Below are 14,625 nucleotides of genomic sequence, written 5' to 3'. Positions count from 1 at the left end.
TCTGTAGGCCTAACGAATTTTGTCACTGGTTTTGTGGATGCAACCATGTTCATCCCGATTCGAAACGAACAATATCCTTTTAGGACCACAGAAATCAACAATTCAGATTCCATCAGCAATGTTAAAACAGTCAATATGTTTGCTTGGGTGCTGCATTTGGAAAGTTTAAAGGTTAGGAATAGATTTTGCTCGGATGAACTCTTTGAGAATTGCTTTCTCTTCATCGATGCGTTTCTTCTGTTCACGATCCTTCGGCTTTATCTTGCGTTTCTCTTCCAAAATCCACTTGAAAAGTTCACGCTGCTGGTCCACTGGAATTGGTTCTCTTACCTTCACAGGCTCCACAATGGCTGGTTTGGCAAATGATTCCTCAACAACAGGGGCAGCTATCTTGGCAGTTTTCGCTGAATCCGGGGCAGCCTCTTCTTCAGTTACTTGTTCATCTTGCTTCTTTGTCCTCATCAACAGATAAGCTACACAGTTAAAAGACTTATATCAGCTTATGCAAAAGCAAGAAAATGTTCCGAAAAACAACGACGTCTACTGAATCAAACGATTGCAAGATGATAAGTTTCTGAGCCCCAACCCGCCACGAAAAATAAGAATAAACCTATTAGAATGTTCTTGTTATTCTATATTTCCTTGAAAAGGACACTCAACCTACAGCTGGTGGACGAGGAAATTGCGGACCTTGGCTTCATTAGGTTGGGCATTTAGGGCTTTCGTAATAACAAGTGTTTTTCCTTCCCCTAAGGGAAATGAGAAGAAAACATGACAATCGAGAATTAATAAATGCATATCATAATCTCAACTTGAGACACTAGATTATGTCCAAGGAGGACCACTGTTGAATTATCGATCACGATTACAACAATGTTTGTAACTGACGCACCCAAAGGAAGAACAAAACTAAATGCAGTCCCATAGGTAATCCATGCTCAACTCAATCCCTTTGAATGTCCTTTGGTTTCTAGCGAGCCACAACTGCCAAAAGATTGAGCCCACAGCGTTGTTCCACAAAACCCTTTTGACCTCTTAGGATAGAACCCTGTAATAGTGGAATCACCACCTCCTCGTGATAAAGAGGAAGACAAACTAATGCCAAAGAAATTGAACAGCTAAGCCCAGCATTCTCTTGTCACATTGCAAGAAAATGAAGAACACTGTATTAAGTAATTAAAAGATTGAAATGGTAGATTGATTTGACTTTTGAGAGGATGTTTGGCAAGGGATAAACTCTCTCAGGCTCTAATGTACCAAAGTTTGTATGTGATGGTGGAGTATAAATTGAATCGTAAATACAATACGGGCTTCTTCTTGTAGAATTGGCATATCACAACAAGAAGTTTAAAGGATGAAGAAGGAAGGGAGCCTACTGTGCTATAACACTATTAAATTTGTGAAAAGGAGAAAGAACCAAACAAACACCTATTTACATCTGAAAGGTTAAATTGTTGTAGAGTGAAATCGTGGAAGGTTACAATCATCTTCTTTATCTAGGCAAAGAACTGACTTAAACTTAGTGCTTGTGAGACCAATAAAATAAGGAGCAAAGCTGCTTTACCGAATGTTTGAAGCTCGGGACACCTGAGGTGTTTACCATGAAGATGATAAACACCAAGGATGGAGATTTATTCTGTCAGAATCCTAAGGCCAAATGCAAGATAGAAAACTATAAGGATTTTCAAAAAGGTTAACGAAGAGTCTTCCCTTCCTCGGGAGAGAAAAGATCGCATCGTTGGAAAAGCGAGTCGATGATATCAAATCATCCCTCCCCATTTAAAAAACCTTGCGTTTGGTGCTAGCCTCTCCCTCTAACGAATGTAGATAAAGAGGGAAAAACTCACTCAGTCTAATCATAGTGTGGCACTAATTTAGCCTCCGACTTTGGCCTACTTAAAAAGAGAAAGATGGCTGGATTGAAGACAACTCCAATTCCAGCCTCTCGACCACTCACGACATCTGGGTACCCTCGATGACCCTTCTCTTTCACCTGAACTAGTCGAGAAATATTAACCCGCACTACATACATTTTCTAACCTTCGAACCGAAACCCCCTTAGATGGAATTCCAAAACCTAAATAACTCAGTGGAGAGCTCCGCGACCGGTTAAAGGGAAGGTCCACCAATGATTGATAGGCCATTCCCACCCTATCCGTCTCTTTCTCCCTCATTACTATGTATCTCGCTACCAAAAAACAACTTCAATTAACCCATGACACAGTATAGATTTACCAAGACACTTGGAAAGTAGTACTGTGCTAGCTTGTCACAGCAGACCATCCTTCAATCCAAGAGAGTATTCTACAGAATTGTAATGGTTCAAGCCGGGCTAGCAGATATTGTCCACTTTGGGTCTTCCCTTTCGGGCTTCCCTTCAAGGTTTTTAAAAAGCATTTGCTATGGAGAGGTTTCCACACCCTTATAAAGAATGCTTCGTTCTCCTCCCCAACTAACATGGGATCTCATAAAAATCATCAAAAAAAAGTTATTGCACATACTCAGTTTTAGTTTCTGATCAATATTTCATGCTTACATATTCTTGAATCACACCGTAAACTGATCATTCCCAACTCCGCCGTGACTAAACAACAAAACGTACAGAGCTCCTCTGAATGAAGATATCTACATAGCTAGGGTGGGATGTTTTATTGTACACAAAACTAACAGAAGAAACATGAAAAGTCGTAAGCAATTCAGTTCCCCATTTTCCTTTCTGTGATTGTTCCACACATATCTTTACCATGCAGTCAAATATATTAAAACGACTCATCTCCCAGCAGACAAATGACTAAGAGATCCAAACCTATGTGTACCAGAAAGAAGAGAACGGAATTGAACAAATCTAAAGAAATTGATCCACCACAAATTTCAACAGAGAGTACCAATCCTAAACAAAGACTCCGATTTCCCGTTTTGGAATCTCTCTCTCGATCAAACACATTAACAAAACAACCAGAAACTGATGCACAAAATTACCTCCAACAGCAAGGTTCACAGTCAAAAGCATGGGCCATAAGAACTTATATCGCCTTGCAAATGATTCCTTCGGAGGCTGCGGCAGTGAAGAAGAAGAAGAAGAAGAAGAAGAAGACGTAGCTGCCGTGTTCGACGATGCTGGTGGCGCCGGTGAAGAAGAAGAAGAAGCGCTCATGACTTTGTGCTGTTCTTGAAATTGCTTGACCTGAGCTGTTTGCAGAAGGAAAAAGAAAACGAAAAGCCGATGATTATGAATAAGATACTCAAACCCTAATAATTGCAATGAATTATTGAAACGGATCGCTTCTTGTGGCAACTACAACAGCCTAGACTTAGAAAAAAAAATTAAGAATTTGGGAACTGGATTGGGAGGTTTGGAATGGTACCTTTCTTGGGTTTGTTGGCGTAGAGCTTGGGAGGTTCTTCTCCGCTCATCTCCGACGAGGGCGAGTTCCCCTTCTTCCTGTCTTTTGTATTTGACGGCCAACTTTGGTTCTCGTCAGTTGACTCGCAGTCGCTCTCCGCCTGGCCCTACTGTAAACCGTAGCCTTTGGCTGCAATGTTCTTTTTTTTTTTCATTATTTTTATTTATTTATTTATTAAATGTATTAAATGGTTAGCTTTTTTATTGTTTATTTATTTATTCGTCTTTTTAATATTTAATAAATCTATTAAAAATGAAGATAAATAAATTGGATAAATAAAGTTAAATCAAATATATATATATATATATATATATATATTTTTTTTTTTTTTTTTTAATTTACTAAAATGGGCCATCCACTGGGCATGCTGGGATGGGCTAGGCCCAATATTACTCATTTTGGATCCAATTCATCACTTATAAGCCCAATTGAAAAAATACAATAAAATTATAATAATTTGGACAAAATCCTTTTTTTTTTTTTCAATTTTGAGGGAAGATTATATATTTAATAAAACGAATGAGAATATAATATTAAAATTTATTGTTATTAATATTTATGAATTTTCGTAAAGTTAATATAAGTTTGTGGGATGAAAAAGTCCGCTAATTTAGGGAATGATCATGAGTTTATAATTAAGGGATACTGTCTCTATTGGTATGAGGTCTTTTGAAAGTCTAGAGCAAAGCTATAAAAGCTTATGCTCAAAGTGGACAATATCATAGCATTGTGGAGAGTAGTGTTCGTCTAACATGGTATTAGAGTTATGCCATAAACTTAGCTATGTCATGTTGAACCAAGGACTCTAAAAGAAAAAAGAGTCGAGGCTCCTCGAAGACATAGTAAAAAGTGACAAAGACTCCAAAGAAAAAAAAAAAAGAGTCAAGCCTCAATTAAGGAGACGCGTGCTTTGTTCGAGGAGAGGTGTTGGATGAAAGTCCCACATCGGCTAATTTAGGGAAGGACTCCAAAAGAAAAAGGAGTCGAGACTCGATTAAGGGGAAGCGTAATTTGTACGAAAGGCTCAAAGCCTTGAGAGCTTATGTTTAAAGTGAACAATATTATACCATTGTGAGGAGTCGTGTTCATCTAACAAAATGAATGAATTTTTTATGGTGAGCTTAAAATGAATACTACAAATTTATGGATAAAAGTATTATTATTTTAAATAAATAACTTTGTCGGGTTACGAACCGTACGACCAATAGTCCACTTCTAAATTTACAAACCGAGATTCGATGCCGCGTCTTCGCCGATATGGAAATGAAATCAAGAGTGAATCATCTTCTTCACACCATTTCACTGAATCATCTTCTCTCACCTTCAAATCCGAACCAGACCTCCAATGGCGGCTTTACACTCTTATTTGTCCCGTTTCTTCTCCGATTTCCCATTTCGGATTACGAATTACTCTGAAGCAGACCTACTCATGTTCTTCGTCTTCTTCACCTTCTCCGCCCTCGGTTTCTCTCTTTATCTTTGTAAAAGGTTGCGGACGATCAGTAAGGCGATCGAGCCTGAGAGAATCGATATCGACCAGACCTGTTTGGTTCATTCGCTTCTATTCGAGAGATTACCGCCGGATTCTCCGAAATGGACGAGTTTCTTTGTTGAACAGGGCCAGGATGACCTCGATTTGAACAAGGAATTTGGAGAGTCCGGTCAGGAGGAGCAAGGGGGGAAGAGGAAGAAGAAGAGGGCGAACCTGCTGCACGGCGGAGATGAGCCGGAATTGACTTTGTTGTATCCTTTTACATCGTCTACTAGTGTGATTCAGAGGAAGATTAAACGGCAGTATGATGAACTTATGAAGTGTCAGGAATCAAAGGAGTTAACGTTGGCTCAGGTTCTGTATTCTTATACCCTGTCAATCATTCTTCTGTGTTATTGTCTGTGCTTCATATAGAGTTTCCGCAGCAGTTCTTCTGGTTCGTATTGACTCTGCCATTAGCATAATTTTAGCTTGCAAGACTGCCTAGGAACAGACATTGAGTAATATTGCTGATATTTCCTGGACTTCAATGAATAACAGTTCTATCTAGAATGATTGTTGTTCATCGAGTTTCCATTTGAAATCTGCTTAATCTATAAGATATGTTGTTTTTGGTTCGACTGTTGTGAGGTCCTATACGGTTGGAGAGGGGAATGAAGCATTCCTTATAAGGGTGTGGAAACCTCTCCCTAGTAGACGCGTTGTGAGGCTGACGATGATAGGTAACGGGGCAAAAGTGGACAAAGTGGACAATGTCTGCTAGAGGTGGGCTTGAGTTATTACAAATGGTATAAGAGCTAGGTACTGGGCGATGTGCTAGCAAGGACGCTGGGCCCAAGGGAGGTGGATTGTGAGGTCTCCATCGATTGGAGAGGGAAATAAAGCATTCCTTATAAGATTGTGGAAACCTCTTCCTAGTAGATGCATTTTAAAATCGTGAGGTTGAAGGTGATACGTAATAGGCCAAAGCAGACAATATCTACTAGCGGTGGGCTTGGGCTATTACAATTGTGTTATGTGAGAATTCATGGTTTTAGCTGATGAATATGGAGTTTTTAGCTGCTCGAGTCCAAAACTCGATCTGTCCCTGTTATCCATAACTTTCCGATACCACTGGTTTCGTGTCGCTAGTTGAAATCGAGACTGAATCGGAGATCGAGTTCTAAGCAATTTATATCTGTTTTCCTTTCAAATGCAGGTCAGACAATTTGCCAACTGCTTAATCAACGCTAGAAGCAAGCTGCAGCACAAGTATGCTTCATATCTTTGCTTCAACAATATTAGTGTCCATTTTTTAGGAGTTTATATGCATAACTCTCCAACTATGTACACTTTTTCTACTGACAGAGCCGATGTTATCCGCCGAAAGTTCACCATAACGAAAGCTCTGCTTTATAAGGCAGATCGATCCTCCCTCGATCGGCTTCAACAGCAGGTTGGTGACATGATATGATTTGGTATATGTTGCCCAATGTTTCATCTATACTCAAATTTGTTGATCTGTTGTTGTCTTAGATATACAAGTTAGAATTGGAACAGAAAAGACTCGAGGAGGATACCTTTGTTTTTAACTGGCTTCAACAACAGCTTAAACTCTCTCCAGCATACAAAAAGGTATTGCTGCTACCCCACTTGCTTCATTTGCACCGTTTTTCGCTGCCGATGCTTCCTAGACGTCGGAAAGTACGCTGTTAGTCTGTTGTAGCCTCTGAATCCCATCCCCCGAGCATAGTTATCGCCCTTCCGATTCTGTCACCCTTTTCCCATAATTGTAAGAGTCCAAGCTCACCGCTAAAAACTCTAATCATTAAATTCTAAACCCTTGAGGGAAACCCCGAAAGGGAAAGCCCAAAGAAGACAATATCTACTAGCGGTGGGTTTAGGCCGTTAGTTGAAGTTATAAAATAGGATATCTTCTTCCCTTCGTTTTGCTCTCTCTCTTCATACACACTTCAAAGTGTTATTGAGAATAATGCAACAGCCAGAGCTGATGATTGCTCTGAACCAACCTTCTGTTCTTCCAGATGCTAGATATTGGTAGCTGCATGGAGTTAATGGAAAAATCCGAGAACTCCACAGAAAAGATCGATCCCGAGTCTACCGACATATCGTTTGAAGAACTATTAGCGCAGGAAAAAAAGGATTCATTTTGGTAAGACACCATCATATCTGATAGTTCATTGTCTGTAATGGATGAGGGCTTAGTAACAGTGGTTCCCCTCCAAATTTTCATGCAGGCAGAGGAATGGGAAACTGAGATCATGCTCAAGCTGATACAAGTGGTGAGCTTCCTCTTCTCTAATCTCTTCCTGTAACAAAAGAACAGATTTGCAGCATGTAAATCCAAAAAGAAGGAACACTTTTTTTTTTTTCTTTAACCTAGAAGGCATTTTGTTAGCAGCCTGTTGCTTCTTCATTTTTGCTCCTCAAAGTGAATATACCTTTTAGGGAAGTTAAAGTTAGTCATTCTCATTAGATGCTTTTTTGTTTATACCATCAAAACATGTAGCTGTAGTCAATCACTGGCTATTGGCTTTGAAATTATAAAATTTCAATACAATTATACAATCAGGATATATAGTAAGGATGAGAAATTGACTGAATTCCCAAAAAAACGGTTTGAATTTAGACTTTGAAAAGTGGGATACTGATAATTCATACAAACTATTTTCTCATTAATTGCTCAATTTATTCATTGTGGTTCAATATAAATATCAATTTGCATAAATCCAGTTGAATTGTACATTTAGTTGAATTATTTAATGTTGCACAATTTAATGTTGCACACTAGTGAACAATGTGAAAACGTACCTTAATTAATTGTTTAGCTATACTCGCGTAATGAATAACTCATTCAATATATTCCATTTAATACTTGCAATTAATAAAGTTCTCGAACTTTCATTATGCCAATCAATGACTTACTTGTCTTATTTAGCCTTATTGCACTTCTTTTGATCGCTAATAATTTGAGAAAATAAGAAACGTGTACACATTCGTAGTCTCTAGCTTACGTTTTTTTAATAATAGAAAGCTAAAGATAAAATCAAGTCCTTATACAAAATGATCACGTAACGTCGAGCTAGTAATTTGAGAAAAATAAGAGACGTATACAGATTCGTAGTCTCTAGCATACATTTTTTTAATAATAGAAAGCTAAAGACAAAATCAAGTCCTTATACAAAATGATCACGTAACGTCGAGCTAGATTTCATCGCAATGTTTTAATTTTATGACAGATACTGGCAAATTCCTACATAACATTATTGAATATAGCCAAAATAATAAGTAAAAAAGAGATGCACTTAGATGTGACAGATGAACATTTAGTACCTGTAAAATTATTCATATAGGACCGTATAAAGCTCCAAAATCACCGTCCCTGTTTCTTACACATCATAGAACGGATTCATAATTGGTGACAATAGTATAAGCGAAGGTGGGAGGAGGAGAAAGACAGAGAGAGGACCTAAACTCTACCATATTCAGGGAATTGACTGAGACGAGAAAATAATCCTCATTGATGTCCAAATATAAGGCCAGTCGAATTGGAAGCGCTCTCATCTTTCAGTTCTTCCCGATCAACTTGACTCGTATAGTTTGAGCTGAACAACCTATGTCGTCCCGTAAGCAGTAAATCAGTCGATCTTCACGGAAGAGTAGATCTTTCTAACAAACCAGAAGCAAGCGTAAAAGCCAATGGTTCCTGTCAACACGAAGAACGCGTATGACATGATAACCATGTAACCGAAGTAGAGAATCCCTGAAACGAACTTTGTGATTTCCAACTTGGAGAAGAAGTAGAATACTGAGTAAAGGAAAAGATATAGCGCAGAGGAGCCTGCAGTCAAGTAAGATCTCCACCACCAGTGGTAGTCTTCACTGCACAACTGGAAGTAGCACAGCACAATTGTTATCTCCGCACACGTAATTAGAAGGATAATAAATACAATGAAGAGGAAGCCAAATATGTAATAGAACTGATTGAGCCATATTGATGTCAAGATGAAGAAGAGCTCGATAAAGACGGCCCCAAATGGAAGAATACCCCCAATGAGTATGGAGAAGACCGGTTTCATGTACCATGCTTGGTCGGGTATCTGCCTAGGAATCTTGTTGGTCTTCACAGGATCTTCAAATGCTGGCTTTTTGAAGCCCAAGTAACTGCCAACGAACACCAATGGTACGGATATACCGAACCACAAGCAGAAAAGAGCAAACATTGTTCCAAATGGCACAGCCCCGGATGACTGCTCCCCCCAGATTAGAGCATTAAGGACGAAGAAGATTGAAAAAAGAATACCAGGAAACATAAAGGCAGTTTTCAACGTAATCTTCTTCCATTCAGTGCCCCTGAACATTTTGTACAAACGAGCTGATGAATAGCCAGCAAATAAACCCATGAAAACCCACAGAAGGACCATGGCAGTCATTAGCCCTCCTCTGTTGGAAGGAGATAAGAAACCCAGCAGAGCAAATATCATTGTTACGAGTGTCATTACAAAGATCTGAACACCTGTGCCAACATAAACACACAATAGACCAGAATTGATGGGTGGTCTAAACACGTCTCCGTGCACAAGCTTCCATCCTGTTTCCTCTTGAGCCTCATCTTGGGCATCCAACTGATTATAGTTGGCAATGTCTCTATACAGAGTTCTCATCATGATCATGGCCACCATGCCAGAGAGGAAGAGAACAATCATTAGAGAATTTATAATGGAAAACCAGTGAATTTGATCATCATTCATGAGAAGGTATGTGTCCCACCGAGAAGCCCATTTAATATCACTTTCCTGGGGAAAGATCAGAACCCAATTTATAACTGAAAAATCGAAGAAACAGTTCAGGAATATCAGGGATTTGTGAAGACCGTACCTTGAATGAAACATCATATGTAAACACAATCTCCTTATTCGTGTCAACTTCTTGAGGAACAGTGCTGCCTTGGATTAAATTTTTAGTGTCCTTATTACATGTAATTAGTTGTGGGTTCTTCTCGTTCCACTCCTTGTATTCGTGATTAATACTGTTCAAAACAACGAGGGATAGAGATTAAGCTACCATGTGTGTATATGTATATATATATATTAATATATTGACGAATACCCAAACTTTCATGAGAAAAAAATCAAAAACCATACAAACATAGAGCCCACAAAAAATAAAGAAAACTAAAAAATGGCCTCTAATCGAGCAAAATAAGACCTAACAGAAAATTACAAAAAAGCTTAACCTAACCAAAGCCAACACCTAGCTCAAAGGCCTCTCCTGCCCTCTAAAAAAACTATTATTCTTTTCTCCCCAAATCCCCAAACAAATGGAACACACCCTGCTTCCCGCAAAAACCTCCAATGCCACGAAATACTACAAGAGCCTTGTTTAATTTAATACAATATGAAGTTCAAGACTGACAACAAAGATCAGCTCAAGCTTACGGGCAAAGTCTGCTTTTTAAAAGCATGAAGTGCCTTGGATTGGATAGCACTCTAAGAACATAAGAGGATAGAGTACCAGTGGTCAAATTAAGCAGACCTTAATATATGGAAGAAGAAAATCAACATGTAAGAGCAAAGGAAAAGTGAAACCTGTATGGAGTAACCTCAAATCCAACAATTCGAGCTAGATCAGTGTCTGGGTCCTTGTGAAACATGACTCTATAGCTCAAGTGATTATTAATAAAATATTTTTCCTCTTTGCTCTGTGAAGGGAAAAGGAAGAAATATATTAATGAAAATAGAAAAGCTATAGAAAACTAAAAACTGAAAACTTCATATTTCAACTGCCATCAAAGTCATACCCCAGCATAATTCCCTTTGAATCCAACAAGGAAACCGTGTTCATAAGTTGTCGATGGATTTCCATCCCTCCTTTGTCGAAGAACGGCAACAGGAAGGTTATCCAAGATCCTACATATCCATGTGAAGGCAACTCATTGTAAGAAAAGTGAATAAAGTTAATAAATATGCCACAAGGGAAGGGATGAGCCCACTTCGAGTAAACTACAAAGTAAAACTTTAAATTTCACAGTCAAAACTCAAAACAAAATAGCATTAAACACATATACATAGAGGTTTACAATTGTAACTCACATGTTTACTCGATATTTGTCATCGATTTTCTCCTTAAAATTCTTTGCAGATTCAGCATCAAGAGTTTGCCTGCACACAACAGTACAAGACAGTTCCTCCCTCATTTTGAACTGGGGAAATATTTAGAAACGTTAAAGACGAGAAAATAAATAAAGTACAGTGATTTCATTTTGTGGATAATCTGTACAACATTTAGATTGCTTTTGAAAACAAGCAAGATACTCACAGTATAAACAGAATTCTCAATGCGGTCGCCTCGGAGAACTTCTCCCAAGTTTTCTGCATTATTGGTGATTTTTTTGGGCTTACAGTAATTTAAATAGTAGTAATCATACGGGAGCTGTGTTTTTGTGGATGATAATTTGTTCACTTTAACAGGAAGACTATCACCCTGATGAAAGAAAAGAAAAAATGTCATTTCCATCAATTCATGAGAATTGAACACATAATAACAGATGAAATGTGGAAAAATAGATCAGAAGTGAAATTTTCTAATATATATTATTGCCAAAAAAAAAAAAAAAAAAAAGAAAGATTCTGAAACAATACATTGTTTGTAGCTTTAGCTGTTATAGTTCACACTATTACCTTGAGATCAAACTGTAAACAGTTCTAGAACTCAAGTAGATAATATAGACCGTTAACCGCAGCGGGCACATCAATCAGAAGTCGCTCATAAGACAGGATATTGGTGCCCGTATGTTTGAACGCCGACATGACTCACTTTTAACTACTTTAGTTTACAGTGTTGGAAAACTGGACAACGCTTACGGCTGTATTTGACCATTGTACCCGACCGAGCTGATTTGGCATCGAGTGGTAAAACATCGCAGCGAGTAAAATTTGAAGTAATTCAAATGTAAAGCACGAATACCACACTACGTTTACACATAATGCGGCATCACTCCTACGTTTCATTGCGGTGGAGTGAGCAGATATGATGTGTTTTCCTTCAATTAAGACAAAATGGAACACGACACCTAACCAGAACACAGCATCCAATGATGTATATAAATACCCCGGTACCGCAATATTAAGAGAGTATAGGCTACTAATTAACAGATCAAACACCAGAAACCTAGATCCGACTGACCCGCAGTACGAACAACCAAAAACCGCAGTACTAGCCGGAGCGCAGATCGTGAAAAACATTTCAACAGGAAAGCAATAGAAAGATATATAAACACATGAAAAAAAAAAACATTGAGAGGAAGTGATCGAATTCATAACGTACAGTCAGGAAATCCCGAGGAGCGACGCCGGGGAGGTAGAAGGAGTGGACGGAGGATATGAGAAGCAGGGAGAGGAAAACCGTAGTGAGATTAGGCGAAATTAACGGAACCTTGCCGATCTTCTTCATTATCCGATGACGGAGTACGGATGAGCTCTCAGCGCCGACGATCGGAATGACGGAGGCTCTGGGTTTGAGTCCCGAGGGCTGATTTTCACCTCGAGAAATTGGGAGGATGTTGTGAAGGACGGGGTTAAAAAATAGAATAATAAATGTGTATTCGATAAAATATAAAAATAATAAACTTTATTTTATCTAAAATTACCCACTTTTAAAATTTTAATAATATCTTTAAATTGAAAAAAAAAATCTAAAAAAAATTTAAAAAATACTCTTAAACTAAAAACAATTATTAATTTTTTTAATTTTTTCAAAAAAGGAAAAAAATACTGTATTAGAAAAATATGTATAAAATTTTAATAGGGATGAAAATGTAGCTTCTGATTCGGTTCGAATTTAGAAAAATGAACTAAACTGTGATGTCACAGTTGGGAGGAAAACAAACCACCATTTATAAAGGTATGGAAACCTTCGATGCGTTTTAAAGCCTTATGAAGCCTAAAAGAGAACCTAAAGAGGACAATATCGGCTAGCAGTCGATCTGGGTTATTACAAAATGGCATCGAGCCAGACACTGGACGATGTGCCAGCCTTCTCGTTGTTCCCCGAAGGGGGGTGGACACAAGACGGTGTGCCAGTAAGGACGCTAGGTCCCAAAGGGGGTGGATTTGGGGTGGTCCCACATCGATTGAAGGAAGGAAAGAGTGCCCGCGAGGACGTTGAGCCCCGAAGGGGGGGGGGGGGTGGATTGTGATGTCCCACATTGGTTGGGAGGAGAACAAAAGGGTATGGAAATCTTCCCCTAACAGAAGTGTTTTAAAGCTTGAGGGGAAGCCCAATGAGGACAATATCTGCTAGCAGTGGATTTTGGTCGTTACACAAACCCTACCCGAAATGCTAATCTAACCCAACCCAATCCTCATAGTTTGCAGTGGATTTGGGTTGTTACACCAACCCTACCCGAAATGCTAATCTAACCCAACCCAATCCTCATAGTTCGAGTTTTGGGCGAAAGCCCAAAGAGGACAATATCTGCTAGCGGTGGATCTGGGTCGTTACACCAACCCTACCCGAAATGCTAATCTAACCCAACCCAATCCTTATAGTTGGGCTGTACACTATTGAAGTCCATTACACCAAGGTGGAAGTGGGCCACTCCAAGTAAAATGGGCTGAAGCATGGGCCGGGCTGAAAATTTGTGGGCCAAAAGCTTAGGCTATTTAAAAAAAAAAAAAAAAATTAATTTGTTTATTTATTATTAACTAATTCAACAATAACAATAATAATTTAAATATTTAAATTTTACAACTACTCCCAAATCTCAACATTCCTCCAAGTTAATAGAAAACCCAAAAGAATATGGAGTGTGGTGGCACACATGCGTAGTCCACCCCGATGGACGGCTACCGGTGGCGCTAGAAAGCGTTGAATGTGATCCCACCGTCCAACCTTTTTCTTACGAGGCATGGGGCCCAGCGTCTAGATGGGCGGCCGGTGGACCCCGCCTTGGCCCCACTTCCAACTCCTTAGTCGTACAGCGCAACTCCACCGCGTCGGGTCCACCAAATTCCTCTAGTTTACCTCCGATTTTACGGTTTTACCCCTTCAGAATCTCTAATTAACCGGGACCAAGGGTCAGCACCCGGTCGCCGGTGGAAGGTCGATAAATTAAAGATTTATTTTACTTTAAACAGAAAAAACATTGAACCATGTAAATCTTCCCATTATAAAAATTAAAAATTGCAACAATTGCCCCCTAAATTTTGAGAAAATTATTAATGATCACTCTAAAACATTAAATTATTATAATTAAATTCTTCAAAATTATTAATTATTAGAGATATTAAGTCTAAATTGTTAAATAATACTTAATTTCAGAATAATTATAATTTTATAAAAATAAGTTTTAGGGGCTAAATTATAATTTTACAAAAGTTTAGGGACTAACTTTATTATTTTGGTCCTTTGATCATGAACTAATAATTAAATAATGCATTAATTATTTAAGATTTTATTTATAAAAATATTTAAATGCATTTATTGAGACACTAATCCTTAATGAAATAATGAATTTATTTGTCAATTAATTGTCATTTTATTTTTAAAATATATATACATAAAAAAAAAGTAACAATATGATTTAAAGTAGAAAAATTAATTAGTTAAAAAACAAAAAATGAACAAAAAAGAATTCAATATCATTAGGGAGAGAATTTAATGACGTGGCATCGAAGTAAAAAACAAAAAAATAAATAAAAAACCTTATAATTTATTTATTTATTTATT

At 38.1% G+C, this 14,625-nt stretch overlaps 3 protein-coding genes across 5 annotated transcripts; 1 reads left to right on the top strand and 2 right to left on the bottom strand.

Annotated features, from left to right (window-relative positions):
* Window positions 1-58: 58 nt before the first annotated feature.
* Window positions 59-3,535, bottom strand: LOC111806841 (uncharacterized). Of its 2 annotated transcripts, none has more exons than XM_023692338.2 (3): window positions 3,366-3,535; window positions 2,980-3,189; window positions 59-473 (listed from the first exon to the last, which is right to left on the bottom strand). In XM_023692338.2, exons 1-3 carry the CDS (start codon window positions 3,412-3,414, stop codon window positions 166-168), a joined length of 567 nt encoding a protein of 188 aa, XP_023548106.2. In that variant the 5' UTR covers window positions 3,415-3,535; the 3' UTR covers window positions 59-165. The 2 variants fall into 2 exon arrangements, with proteins under 2 accessions (XP_023548106.2, XP_023548107.2); XM_023692339.2 differs by having other exon boundaries at window positions 2,980-3,184; window positions 3,366-3,517.
* Window positions 3,536-4,667: 1,132 nt separating this feature from the next.
* On the top strand, window positions 4,668-7,474 carry LOC111806840 (uncharacterized). Of its 2 annotated transcripts, none has more exons than XR_015423128.1 (6): window positions 4,668-5,250; window positions 6,095-6,147; window positions 6,244-6,331; window positions 6,412-6,510; window positions 6,878-7,048; window positions 7,134-7,474. XR_015423128.1 is itself a non-coding variant. In XM_023692336.2 (6 exons), the coding sequence occupies exons 1-6, from the start codon at window positions 4,750-4,752 to the stop codon at window positions 7,168-7,170; spliced, it is 906 nt and encodes a 301-aa protein (XP_023548104.2). In that variant the 5' UTR covers window positions 4,668-4,749; the 3' UTR covers window positions 7,171-7,474. The 2 variants fall into 2 exon arrangements, 1 of the variants encoding a protein (XP_023548104.2); XM_023692336.2 differs by having other exon boundaries at window positions 6,921-7,048.
* A 734-nt stretch (window positions 7,475-8,208) lies between these two features.
* Window positions 8,209-12,484, bottom strand: LOC111806839 (transmembrane 9 superfamily member 7). The gene is made up of 7 exons (XM_023692335.2): window positions 12,223-12,484; window positions 11,215-11,379; window positions 10,989-11,098; window positions 10,697-10,805; window positions 10,485-10,597; window positions 9,775-9,925; window positions 8,209-9,692 (listed from the first exon to the last, which is right to left on the bottom strand). The coding sequence occupies exons 1-7, from the start codon at window positions 12,346-12,348 to the stop codon at window positions 8,535-8,537; spliced, it is 1,932 nt and encodes a 643-aa protein (XP_023548103.2). The 5' UTR covers window positions 12,349-12,484; the 3' UTR covers window positions 8,209-8,534.
* Between the last annotated feature and the right edge of the window lie 2,141 nt (window positions 12,485-14,625).

Source organism: Cucurbita pepo, chromosome 12, assembly GCF_057944985.1.
Source record: "Cucurbita pepo subsp. pepo isolate OVF chromosome 12, ASM5794498v1, whole genome shotgun sequence".
NCBI classification, from domain to species: Eukaryota; Viridiplantae; Streptophyta; class Magnoliopsida; order Cucurbitales; family Cucurbitaceae; genus Cucurbita; species Cucurbita pepo.
The sequence above is the reverse complement of the archived record's forward strand: the minus strand, read 5'-3'. Positions and strand labels throughout refer to the sequence as shown.